Below are 13,698 nucleotides of genomic sequence, written 5' to 3'. Positions count from 1 at the left end.
AACTTCGGGGTAAGCCTTGGCTGTGTAATGCCAAAAATAGAGCTTCAGGCAAAGTTTGGGTTGGTTGACGCTTTTAAATTGAGTTAGGGATTTTAGAGACGAGGCCAGAAACAGTTAAAGTCTGATACTGGTTAATTGGTCGCAAAAAACTCAGGGAGTTTATCCGCTGGGCGGTTATTTTAAATTTGTCGAAATTGTGTAGGCGCTAAAGCTGACAGATCTGACAGTGGTTGTAAATATAAGATGTCTTTGTAATATAAAATAAGAGATCTCTGTGTGAAAGGAGTCTGAGGCAGTGCTGGAGCTATTTTTAGACGGTGTGTGTGAGTGTGAAAATGCAAATGAGTAAGCAGTGAACTGTTTAAACCACAGTTGGTTTTACATATACTGCTGCAAACATTGTTGAGTGTGTGTTTAAGATGCCATTTATGTTTATTAGAGGACTATAAATAAAGTTTTGAGTTGCCGTAGTGGATGTATAGTAATTGACTGAGTTTGGATGCAGATATATAAATATATTGAGTGCACTGTATATACTTAAGACTAACACATTACTTTCAGTAGTAACTTTTCTCCAGCATTAGTTGCTGGTGTGGTTTATTTTTTCAATTTCTTGTGTGTGCGGTGAGAATTAATGGAGGTTTCAATTTTTCGTTTGTTTGTTTTTGACTTGCTCTTTCTGATTATGACAAGCATGTCTACAATACTCTTAGGAAAGTGTGTTTTGAGTTATATTCCTCAACTCTGGTCACAGTTTAAGTGTGTGAATGCGGTGACTAGAAGGTTTTGAATGATGAATAAAGGTGTGAGAGGTATTTCTTTGGTGATGTAAAGTAGGATGTTTAAAGTTTGAAAGTGTTTTTAATTTAAGAGATGCATGAGTGATGTTATAAGAGTTTGAGTTTTTTTTCTTTCAGTTTAAAAACACATAAGTACATACACTTGGTACACCTGTTTACTCTTTTACTTTATTAAAACAGACGGTGTATTTGAGTTTGAATTTCAGTAATTGTATGTTGATATGGTAATTTAGTTTTATGTTAGGTGAAGGAGATGTCCATCTCTGCGTCTTGCAGGATTGAAAGTGAAAGTTGAAGGTTGTGATGTGAATGCTGTGAGTACTCGATTTGAATGATTATGTGTGATGTGTACAAAATACTAAATAATAATAACACTATGAAAGTTGATAGTAGAGTGAGTGCAAGGCGGTGTGTGAACAGAGGAAGTCTGAGAGAGAAGTGTGTGCGTAGGCAAAATGCAGAGTGTGTGCGTGAAATAAGGGAGTATTGTTTTTACATCAAGGTTTAGTAGAACTAAAGTAGAACGTCACAAACAAACAAAAGAAGGTAAAATGAAGAGAGAAAATAACTGACAATTACATTAATGTATAGAAAACACACATACACAAAGTGCCATATGTGAAATTATTCTAGGAAGGAATCAGAAGTGAGATAGTTTAATATAAGATGCAATGAAGGAAGCAGCTTACACTCCCTCTCTCAATTTTGAACCTTAACAAAGTGCACCGAGGTATTTTTTTGTTTTTTTTCAATAAGTTTTAGAGCATGCATTGGATCAAAATGTGCATCATTTCTTTCTTATTGTTTTATCAGAAGACATTTATTCAAACCACTCTGTATAAAAATAAAAGCAAGGTGCTATTACTGTGTGTATCGAACATTTTTTAACAAAGTTATCAAAGTCTTCCATCAGGATTATGCTGAACCAGCCAATGGTGTGGTCTGGAGCACAAAAAAACAAAAAAACAAAAACGCAGCATTATAAAGTAGCTCTTTTAAAGTCTGAGTCATATCATGTAGACGCGTATTCACTTTTCTTTTTTTGTTGAATGTCATTGCTGTGATGGTTTTATTGCTTTAGACCCCTATGCCGGGCAGGTTAGAGGAGCGACTGCACGACTGATGAGCGTGGCAGGAAATTGGCAGATGGAAGCATCCATTTCACCGCTAATTAGGGGGTCCAGAAGCCCGCCGACTGACAGGGTTCAACCGGGCAATGTAGTGCCTGCCAGCTCCCATCCCGTGCGCTTTATAAAACGCTCTTTAATTCCCCGGCACAATATCATTAACTTTGTAAGTGGATGAACACAATGGACAAGCAATTTAATTAACTTCTACCATTGAATGTTGGAGGGGAGACTAAATGAAATTAATGCACAATATTTCCCAGGGAGGCAGCCAACCTTGGGAGTGGGTCTGGATTGTTGGCAGGTCAGGCACTGCCGTGGGTTTGGCCAATTATGCCTTGTTTAGACCCATCCATAATACTTTCTTCAAAAGAAAATAAAATCAGTGGTTTCGAGATCAATCATGAGCGTGTGTCGCTCTGCATTCTGGGAGATTTTAGAATAATGAAGTGGAAGCCCGGAAACACTCTGCCAAAAGCTTTGAGTCAACAGCGCTAAAATACAGGTATCATAACTGATCCGTGCAGAGCCGGGGGGCTTACTTGAAGTAGACGATCAATAAATGCCTGAAATTGGGAAATACAGGAAAAGGAATACGGCGATATGTCCGGCGCCGTCACGTCACATGTCGTGTTGGAGGATGAAGCCTGTTATTATTTTGATTACCCAAACTTTTGCTTAAATAGGTCAAATATGAGCTTTGTTATTAGTCTAATGTGTCTTAGTGAAATTGAAGTAAACTTGTAACAGGTTTATGCTCTAGTTTAGGAATTCAATGTTTCAAATAGATTACAGTACCTACAGTTAGAGATCTGCCGTCTTACTTTTACTTTTATTTTACTTCAAATAACTTGGTTTACAAATAAAACTCTGTTTTAGGCCGTCTTTATATTACACACTACTAGTGTGCTTTGGTTGGCATATTTTAATAGTGCTGTCCAAAATGGAGTATAAAGTCCTCACTATGCACCTGTGACACTTTTACTGTAACCGTGTTTCACTGCTGTGCTACTTTTATTCTTTATCCTGCTACTGTAACACAAAAATTTCCCTGTGGGATTAGTAAACTGCCTTCTTACCTACATACCTACCCAACGAACCATTCAGTCGTTTTTCACAACTGAAGTTTTGTTTGAAACCGCAGATCACAGCTGCGCGCGAGAATGCTAATTATCCAAAAACCTGCCCAGCGAACGAATGTCCCCATTACTCATTATTATCCTCATTACTTACTGTAGCTGTATAAGCAGTCGAAATGAGTTTCAGGTGCATTGCCAGAATCTGAATCAAAGATCTGTGGTTCCTCTTTTAATTCTAAGGGATCAATACTGGTCCTGCTTTGCCCTGTAAACCAATTTTCTAGCAGAGCTCGCACATGATTTCCTTCCCAGGAGAAGCAGAAGAGCATTAAGGGAGAGTAAGCTTAACTTAAATCTTAATTACTGTAAAATAAGTAAATAAATTTACATTAACGTGCTTCCTCTAAGTATGTCTGTGAACACCCTAATTCCTTGCCTGCGTCCCTTACCTATGGTCCCCAGCACACACATCCCAGAGACAAGGGCTTCTTCAGGACGTGACGGATGGCTCCAACACTCGAGCCGCTTTCAAATCACAGGAAGTGACAGAGGAAGTTTTAATGAGAGTTTTGTCTGTGTATCCAGTCAGGCCTTCCAGGCAGCTGATGAATAATAGACACTGTGGCTCAATACTCTGAATACTCAATCAATGGCACTGGGAGAGGGCCTTGGCAAACACATATGGCAGCCTGGGGTGGGCGGCGGGCTGAGGAGGGGTAGAAAATACTTCTCCATCTGTATCTCCAGGCTGAAAAAAAAAGAAAAAGCAAGCCACCTCTATTGATGCCTCTCACTTTTGTGCCAGGGTGTTTTCTTCGCCGGCGATGACAAACAGGCTGTTTGTGCGGTATTGGAGGTTTGTGCAGAGAGGCTCCTGTGAAGGTGCTCTTTTAGTTCTGGATCCTGCATATCAATGGGTCCCTTGCTGGGATGTGGAGGGCGGATCTTGAAAAAGATCTGTCAATTCCTAAATCCAGTAGCTGTTAGAGCACACAGCATGCAGTTCTATTGTCTACTAATGGATTTGCCTTTTGCACTTTGATTCAGTGTGCTTACAGTTTAGCCATGTATAAATGTTAGAGTTTAGTGATTAATGGGGATATCATGTACCTATTAGTCAGAGCTTATGTCTCTGCTTCCTTCTCTGAGCTGTGTGGGGCTAGCATGTGTGCCTGATGTATTGCAACACCATTTCTTCATGACAGCATATCTGATTGACCTTTCCGATAAGACTGTGTGTGTATGTGCGTGTGTGTGTGTGTGTGTGTACACATTTGTGAGTTGTTTTTGGGGGTTACGATTCTGCGTGCAGGTTTGTGTGGACGTGTGGCATCACTCGTGATTTGTCAGATGCGGGGGGCTCCAGGGATTTCTGAGCAATGAGATATAAACTGGAAAACAGCCCATTCTTGTCTGTGCTCTCCAGAAGGCAAAATGCCACGGAAAACTCTGAGGAGATATTTCTCTGCAGGTGGCTGGAACAAGCTTGTAGTCCACAGACAGATAACCCTCATTACAGGGCAAGTGTCATCACTTTATAGGATTATTATGCTCTAATCAAAGGCAGTATTATTTTCACCTTCATAATAATTTCGCACTCGCCTAGTTATTTTAAGGGAGTGTTTTAAGGGAACACAAGCATTCGGGTTACGATACAACCAAACCAAACAAGTTTTATTAACCAAGCTTACTTAAAATTGTTGCCACATGGTTTTCTGTGGATTGACTAATGGATTAATAGGTCAGTCACTTCAGCCCTCACACGCACCCAGTCCTCCTTTGCACTGAGGAATTCCAACAAGCACACTAACACTCTGTTTTTAGGGTATTAGGGTATTTTACATCTGGCTCTGTATTTAGATTATGTAATTATCTTATATTTTATATATTTGTAATTTATATTTTATTGTGATTTTATTTGTACTGCGATTTTAATGGAAAGCACTTTGGTGTACTTCGGTCTTAAAAATGTGCTATATAAATAAATTTTGATTTTTGATTTTTTTCCTCCTAATAAAATGGTTTAGTGCCTTGGCGTAACTTGTGGCTTGTTTATAACCTCTGTCATGGCCTTGATGTTATGATGTTCCCACAATTCATAAATTCTTCAAGTATTTATGGTGCAATCTTATCAGTGAAGGAATGACTCCCAAATTACAAAAACAAGACTTTACTTGTGAGAAGCTGCATTTTAAGCTTGAAATAGGCCAGAATTACAACTGCAGTCTAAAATGAGACCGACTGAACTGCAGTGTTACAGAAAAAAATGGCACTGGAATACCAAAGAAACCAAAGAAAAGATTAAAAACTATAAAAATGTGCTATAAAGACTTCGGTTTATAGACTGTATCCAAAAGATAGCATGCATGTACGTAGTTAGCTTCTAGACTGCACTGACTGAATTATCAGCAGGCTAATGTGAGCTGTTTGTTCATATCTTGGGACATTTGTAATGCCTGAAAACTAACAATGAAAACAGTAAAGAGTATATGGGAGAAACCTTCAACCATGATATGAATGTCGACGTTACATCGTTTGTCCACCAGAGGGCACACGATTTCCTTCTTGGCAACACATGTTTGGAATACCACATAGTCAGGCGGAGTGTAAAAAAACAAATTTCACATTCAACTTGATTCTGAAAAATGCACGACACAAATTTTTTTGCTTCGATTCTTCGTTTAAACTTTGTCGTCGCCATGTAAACGCGTACGTTTCACCCACATTTACTCTTAAAGCAGACGCCTGGAAGCACGCCTGTGAGTAAAAAGTTCCCGGGCAGGCCTCGGTGTTTACACAAAAAGACTGAGAGCACAACAGCAGCAATGATGACGATGTTGTCATAATTTAACATGGAGCCAGAAATTATGTTCCCCATTTAATGTGAAATGATACAAAATTTGATTTTAGCTAATATCTAATAATATTAAAAAAATAAAATAAAGGTTGGACTCATTCATTTCATTATTATTATAACCTTAATTAAAATTTACATCATCAGAATGTTATTCAGTGTGTAACCACCACATGGTCCTTTAAAGGCTTACAAAAACACACTCGTTCACTAGCACACAGTAAAATACTATCAGAACTATTTTTGCCTTCCGTTAACGTCTAAAGCCTTCCAAGAAGACAGAGTAAAGGTAATGTTTTTGTGTCTTAGTTGAGATTGCCTACTTTATTGTATTTGAAACTAATGTAATTAAGATTCTATACTTATTTTTGAACATTTTTATTTTTATTTCAAAATGGCATGCACAATGCTGTATGCGGTTTAAGACATTGCAATGTCTAGAAAGGAAATCAATGAGCAGTTAATTTTAAAAGACCTGCAATTTTTCTCTTTTGAACATTTATTATGGCACATTAATAAAGCAAAACTCAACATTACTCAGTTGATGGAAGAATCAATAGAATTAAAATAATCTTAAAAATCCTACGTTGTTCCAGCTCTAAAGCTAAAGCTTCAGTGACAGCATTTGGCCACCACTATGTTGTTGTTGTTCTTGTGTGTGTGTGCGTGTGTGTGTGTGTGTGTGTGTGCGTGTGTGTGTGTTTTTACAAGTCAGAACTGACCACATGTGAACGAGTGGAGTTGTCAGCTGTCATGTGTTGTGGAGAAAAACCCTGGATACAGACCGGGGACCACCACAGGCAGCTAATGATACCAGGCCTGGTCAGGAAGCTGCATGCATGAAAGCTTTAACAAAATCCAAATGTGTCAATTATTTTAAAATAATCCCCCATTTTTAAACCATTTTTTGTATTGGGATGTAATTATACTTATTAGTGCAAGCTATTGGGAGTCTATGGGCCAGTTTCAAATGATCCATCAGGAAATGAAGTTTTTGGCACTGCGCCTTGGTTGTTCAGCCCTAGAGACCTTTGGCATTAAAAAAACAAAAAACACAAGGGCCCAAAGAGCAGTAAATCCAGCCTTTTACAAACAGTCCTCATCCACAGATGTGAATCACTGACTTCTATTGCCACAAGAAGCAGTAATGCACAATAAACACTTAATTGCATCACCTGCTTTCTAATTAACACCCGTACTGCTCGCGTGTTCTCATCGTCGTCCTCTACAAACCCACGAGCTGCACTACAGTGTCCGAGAGGCAGCAGAGCATTACCCTCTGAAGCTATACAGCGATGACACCGGAGTGTGTATGTGTCAGCTCTCCTGGGGACTGGCCCACTCTCCCTTAGCACAGATTGGAGGTGAGACCTTGAAGAAAAATTATTACTTTTATGTTTGCTTTATGGCTCATTTTTCACATTAAACGCAGAAAATCTATTCAGAGGTCACAGAATTCCTGCTTCTCTTCACGAGCCAAAACTAATTTTTGCAGCCCTCGGTATCGATAAAGCATTCAGCGGAGCAAAGTATGCAGGCTATGTACTGCCGCTCTCAAGTCTCTATTTTCCACCAGCCAGTCTATTGGGACTTGTTCAGGCCGTATCTGCTGGGTGGCGGGTCGGTAGGGGGGGGTTCTGGAAATGTCAACCGCACACGTGCACGGAGAGAGCGCGAGCCCAGCCGCCGTGGTGTCAGTGCGCCCTTATCTGTGAGTGGTGCAGCCAATAGGACTTGTGATAAGAGATAGCATTGCCAGATCGAGTCATAAAACCCCAGCTTTTATGGCGCGGTTATTGTCTTTCTGTCTACAATTATAGTGATTACTCATTTCCCCCTTACCTCCCCTTGCGGACCTCATGGTGCACTTAATAGACTGCATTTTACTAATGGAAAATTAAGTAGCCGCTGTGGCAGTGGGGTTTATAAATATGTAAAATATACTTTTAATTATTTCAAGTGAATCTGGCAGCTAATCAATAAAGAGGGACGTGACAAACATACGTTTGACACAGGCCATTGTAAAGCTACTGGTAAAAGATAAGCATGGCCTGTCAGCGCAGTCCAGCCCTAATGAATATTTTGAGCCTGTCATGTAAAGAGACAAATGGATTAATTGCGCCCTGCTAATATAATAGCTTCTTCATGGAGAGTGCGGGAGAGAGGCAGGCAGGCAGAGGAGAGGAGAGGAGAGGGAGCCCAGCAGCTGCTGCTGGGATCTGAACCCCAGTGTCAGATGAATATTTATTAAGGTTGAGGGTTAAGTAGATTTTTGCGATTACACGGATAGCCACTTAAGCATAGTTGTTTATAATTTATTTGATAATTGATTCATGCAGGTTTGTTTGATGTCATATTAATTTTATATCTGGTAGTCACAGGTGCTGGGGGCAAGTGGAGGTATCAGCTTCAGCTTTTTTTTTTAAAGAAAATAAAGTTTAGATTATTATTATTATAAAATCTTTATTATAAAGTTTATTTTTTACTTTTATGTTTGGATGAGCTCCACAAAATGATTAATTACTAATTATTTATTTAACCCTTTAACACCAAGTGTGTCGTATTTGAGTTTTTGTGAGGTTTTGGGACCTCTACCACATCAATGTGTGTGTGTTTATCCTGAAAAACAAAAATGCCAAATGTAGCAAAAATGATACAAATGGAAACACATATATGCACATTTATAATTTTCTTTTTTAACTTGTCAGAAGTTTAAAAAAATCTAATTTTCTAATAATTATTTTTGGTTCAGGCTTCAAAATCAGAGACGCTGCCCATCACCGTTCCCCTGAAATAATTAAGTTTTGGGTTTTTTAATAAAATATTATAGTAGAAAATGCTCTGCTTGAACAGATGACGAACACGAGTCTATTTTATTCAGTTTTGCCTGGTAACAAAGTTACACCCTGAATGACTTGCTAACATTTTTGTCTATTAATTTTCAGTTAATCTAGCAGTAAGAGGCACTTTGACCTGGTGGTAAATAGAACAAAAAATGCAGCTGCAAATTAATTTGTAATAAAAATAAAAAAGGAAAATTCCTCTTCTTTTGTAAAAGGAAATATATCACAATAATACGGCATAATGGTCTTTTCACTCCTCTACTCTGTGAAATATTCACACAAACAGCAGCAGTTAGCATAGTGGCACCATTTTGACAAATGGCACCTTTATGCCTCCCTGGCCCTGCTTTCCTATCCATCTCTGTGTCCAGGCCTGTTGTTGGCACTTTAAGGTGAAAGAGAACATAAAGACAAGTGAGCACAAATAAGTGTAGGGGGGCCTTCCTGGAAGCTGTCCTCTCGCAATGGGAAGCTGCGACCTTGAGTCCTGCCTTCGCCCAACGCTGTCCCCTCTCATATGCACCCCCCCCCCCCCCCACCCCCTCCTCCTTTTTGCCTCCGTCTGAGCAGGAGAGGGATTGACGGCAGTGGTTCGGGTCACCAAGCGCGGTTCTCATCAATTAAATGTGCGACAGTGTTTTCTGTCGGCTGAACTTATATGTCAAGGAGATGGGCAGGACCTCGTGTTTGTGCTTTTGACAAATCAGCAAATGTTTAATCTCAAGATGTGCAGGGCGCTCATAAATAATGCAGAGGCCAGGCCGGGCCCGAACTCTCTCCCAGCGTGTTGGAAGGAGTGCGGAAAAAACGGGAAAAGATCATGCATTGAGCCCCCCCCCCTCGCTTCTGATTTCTTCTCCTTCTTCCTTCCGTCACATCCACCATTACTCATCTATCATTTCCTGTACATTCGCTCTTATCTTTCTCACTCTTTTGCAATAGTTTTCTCCCTCTACTCACTTACGTTTTAATCTGGTTGCTCTGGTCTTCATAGCTGAAGCTCCGCTCCGCTCTCTGGCTCTGTTTTGAAGGAAAAGGAGACTCGGAATTATCCTAAATCAAAGGTCTGCTATCTCAAAGACACAGGGGATTGAGCTCGAGCTTTGCCTCGATTTGCCCTAAATGTAAAGAGGCCAACAGAAAAGCAGTGTAGCGGACTGTGAACCGCATCAAATCCCCCTCTGCACCACTCTCACTTCTTCCCACAGACTTTGATTGGCTCGTCCACCGACTGGGAAAGTTTCCTGATTGTTCACAGGGAAAATTAAGATTTTAAGCCTATTGAAGTTGATCTTTGCTCATTGAAAAGTCCATCTGAATGTGTCCTTTGAAAGCTCAAATTGTTGACTCGTCACGTTAGAAGACTCCAGAATAGGGTGCACAGAGGCCGCGCTGCGAGCGTACTGTACCGAGAGCACGGTGCACCTGTTGTTGTGTAGCCGGATGGGGTGTGTGTAGTGTTTGTGCAGTGTGCTGTGGAGTGTGGAAGATCTGTGCTGGCTTTGCTTTCAGCGCAGTTTATTAGGCATTTTCACATCAGGTCAGTCCTTTAAACACTGACGGTGTGAAAAGCTTTTGAAGGACTTTTAGCTCCTGACAAAACAAAAAGTTGATAAATAAATGTCTTTAAAAAAGTCTTCTTCTCTTGCAGGCTCTTGGAAGTTTATACTTTATCCACGACTCTTTGAAAAACATCCAACAGTTTGATTTCAAAGGTGAGCCTCACCCCACCTCTCTCCATCACATGACACACATACATCATGACCACTATCCTCTCTTCATTCCCCTTTATCACATTCCTGCATATCACATGCGACCGTTTGCAGGCTATTCCTGCTTCCATCAAAAGCAGTAGGCTGTGATGGGCTTTGAGGATAATGTAAAGGGAGCGGGACAGAATGGTAATGCTTATAAATATTAGGATTTAATTCATACGATTTCGGGCCTACAGTAATGGTGTGCAGCAGGTTATTGGACAGCTATGGCCGTCTCATCAGCCTGCGGTGTCAGAGGGCCCAGGGGGCCGGTGACCACGCTAATTAAAGAGGGGATATAGATGTGGAGCCGCCTCGCTTCCTATTAGACCCAAGTCAGCATTAGCACCAGTTACCCCAGTGAAGGACAGGGCGAAGGAAGGGGAGGGGTCACAAGAGAGAGCAGAGGCGCATTCATGTACCCATGTGCACACACATTAAGATTTGATTTAAAATCACAGCACCGGGCATCTGCAGATGTTAGTACATTAGCAGCTAATCGGGCATAATTTGTTTTAGCAGTCTCCATGTTTTTAAGAGTCAGTTTGCAATTTTAGTTTGAGCACGAAATGCAAATAATAAAATCTTCTGATCTCTGAGCTGGTGGCCTGTCCAGTTGGGCTGGGACTGTTTTAGCCACATGCAAACTTTCAGACAAATTTTCTGAAACTTAGCAGAAGATTTCAAGTGAAGTGTCATACATTTAGGCATTATATTTTTTCTATTAAAATATTTTCCATTAAGGAATTCCAAACAGATTAAAATCCCCCTAACCCTGGGTGGTGTAGAAGTGGAGGAGGGTGAAGAGGAGCCTGTTATTCCCATATCCAGTGCTACGTTTTTATACTTTCACTCTCCTAAAGTTGCCTTGCGTCATAGTAAGGCCTTAACTGGGCTTAGGAGAGGGGTCATCATCATCTGCCTGAAAGAAGTCACTTTAGCTGACTTTAAGTCGCAAACTAAAGATTTTAAACAGCTGTTGTGTGCCTGTGGTGACCACGAAACCTTCTATGACCCCATACAGATCCAAGAGTTTTAAAAAACCCTGTGAAACAGAGTATTCAGAGCAGTGTAAAGATTGAATTTCTACATAAACTGACATTGTTATTGTAAACTTTGACTATTTTTAACATCAACATCTTTTAGTATAAGTGTACACACGGCCTATGACAGAATATAATGAAAATTCAGGGACTGCAGTGTTTTAAATCTACAGCATTTAATCCACTACAGTGATCCAATAATATCAAAGACAGGCATTTACTCACTTTACATCTCAGTCTGTCCTCCTCGTCCGAGTGCAGGTGTTCCTCATTCTGACCAGCAGGTGGGGCAGTTGTCTGATGAAGCTGAAATAGCTTTAAGAATCAGTCTAATTAGAAGATTAAGACTCACACTTCACTCACACAGTGTTAAAAAAAGAACCTTCTGTGGTTGTAACAGTGTGTGTTTTTCTCCCCGTTCTTCTCCCTTCATCACTGTCAACCTCGCTTCCTCTTCAGCCAAGAAATTTAGAAAGGTGGTCGGGAAGGAAACCTGCTCAGAGACACTAGAAAGCACACCCACACTGGAGAAGGCGAAGTTTCCACAGGACTACTTTCCCGAGGTGGGTTTTGTAATAAACACACACGATTGGCTGACAGCCTTCTCCCGAGATGCCGGCTGACAGATGTTTTATTTACAGTGGAAGGTTATGTGTGCTCAAAATGTGTATTTCTTGATGTATGAAATCCCACTCATTGTTATGTACTGTATATACATCAATTTGTTGCATTTTTAATGCATATCCAATACAGACCTGAATATTCATATATTTAGTTTGCTTATTTCCTTTGCAGTTTTTATAGCTTTTTGTTTTTCCAGTCAGATTTCTCCCCTACTTCAGGGAAACCCAGTTGACTGATCTAAAGACAAATCAGCACAAAGAATTCAAAGAGAAAAAGTCCTTGTTGTGTTTCCCGTGTCCCGTGGAGCAGTTCCCTGCTCACGCCGCCTGTGTTCAGTTTTCTGGTTTCGATGTGCGGTGCGCCGTCAGACGGGAGCTGGGCGCCGAGCATATCTGTGCTGATATAGTAATAAAGAGCACGACCGCCCGTGTGTCATCCCCGCACTCCCCACTCATCTGTCAACCATGCTCCGACGGCCGCCTCCGCAAATATATGCAAAACAGATGGATACGGCCCCCTTCACACACTTCCCCCCAATTTCCGTCTCTTTCACACACTGCAGGACCCCCCCCCCCCCACTCCCTCCAACCCCCTTCAACCCACCCACCTATCTGCCTACCCTTAGCCACCCTAGACACACACACATACTTACATACCTAAACAACTTCAGTTTTTTTCTCTGTCCCGTTCCAGAGATGATCTAAAACCAATTACACTGATTGAGGCGCAAAGCCATTTAAAATGATTGCAGCGAAGCATTGTTCTGCATTTAACAGGACAAGCAAAGAAAACCGGCACAACAGAGCTGGCACGGCGTATGCTGAGAAGGATGATGGGAGTGATGTAGAGAGAAAAGAAGTGTGTGTGTATGCATGCGTATGTGCCGTGTAGGTAGGTGTGTGCGTGTGTCTGTGGCGGGGGGGGGGTGTACAGATGAGAAAAGTTTTGCCTGGTGATTTATGCCTCTTTCCCGGCTGGGATATGAATCTGGGATGATGCTCCAGAGAGCAGCACTCCAGATAATGTTAGCCCATTTAAAAAGAGCAGATTTGTGTAGTCTATCAGGGTCGCAGAGTATTTTTTTTTCTCCCCCCTGTCCCCCCCTCCGTGCCTGCCTCCCTCCTCCGGCCCCTCCGTAGTGAGAAATTGGTTGTTATCATAGATCACAGATACTGCTCAAACCTCTTATGAAAGATGAATTAATTTCACTAATGCTTTAATGCAAAGCTCTCACGAGGGAGGCAGACTGGTGATAACCCCTGCCTCGTCCCCGCTTCCTCCGCTCGTGATTTATGCCCTCTTTTAGTAGATGAAACCGCCTAGATTTGCCATCCATCTGCAGCTTTGAGGAATCCTATTACACGGGGATCTTGGACCGGACAGGACGCCACACACAGGGAGTCCAAAACCAGTTGCTTCGGTCCTTTTTTGGGGGGGGGTAACGATAGGTGTGTGTGGAGTAGGTCTTGTGAGAGATGTGGGAGTGCATCATTAAAAGTCATCAAAAAGGACACAGGGGGCAGGTGTCTCGAATCCTCTGGGGAAGGTGTTCGAGTGACAGCACGCCGCTCAGG

At 41.3% G+C, this 13,698-nt stretch overlaps 1 protein-coding gene across 3 annotated transcripts in view; it reads left to right on the top strand.

Annotated features, from left to right (window-relative positions):
• Window positions 1–13,698, top strand: part of inpp5a (inositol polyphosphate-5-phosphatase A) — a 158,365-nt gene that overhangs the window by 85,020 nt on the left and 59,647 nt on the right. For all 3 annotated transcript variants that reach the window (XM_085428876.1, XM_085428875.1, XM_085428877.1), the window contains exons 5-6: window positions 10,355–10,418; window positions 11,960–12,063. In XM_085428876.1, the coding sequence (XP_085285002.1) occupies window positions 10,355–10,418; window positions 11,960–12,063 (168 nt within the window). The remainder of the gene's footprint in view (window positions 1–10,354; window positions 10,419–11,959; window positions 12,064–13,698) is intronic.

Source organism: Rhamphochromis longiceps, linkage group LG13 (genome assembly GCF_057381845.1).
Source record: "Rhamphochromis longiceps isolate RC_006_pf linkage group LG13, R_longiceps_female_GT1.1, whole genome shotgun sequence".
Taxonomy (NCBI): domain Eukaryota; kingdom Metazoa; phylum Chordata; class Actinopteri; order Cichliformes; family Cichlidae; genus Rhamphochromis; species Rhamphochromis longiceps.
This window is presented reverse-complemented; position numbering and strand designations above follow the sequence as displayed.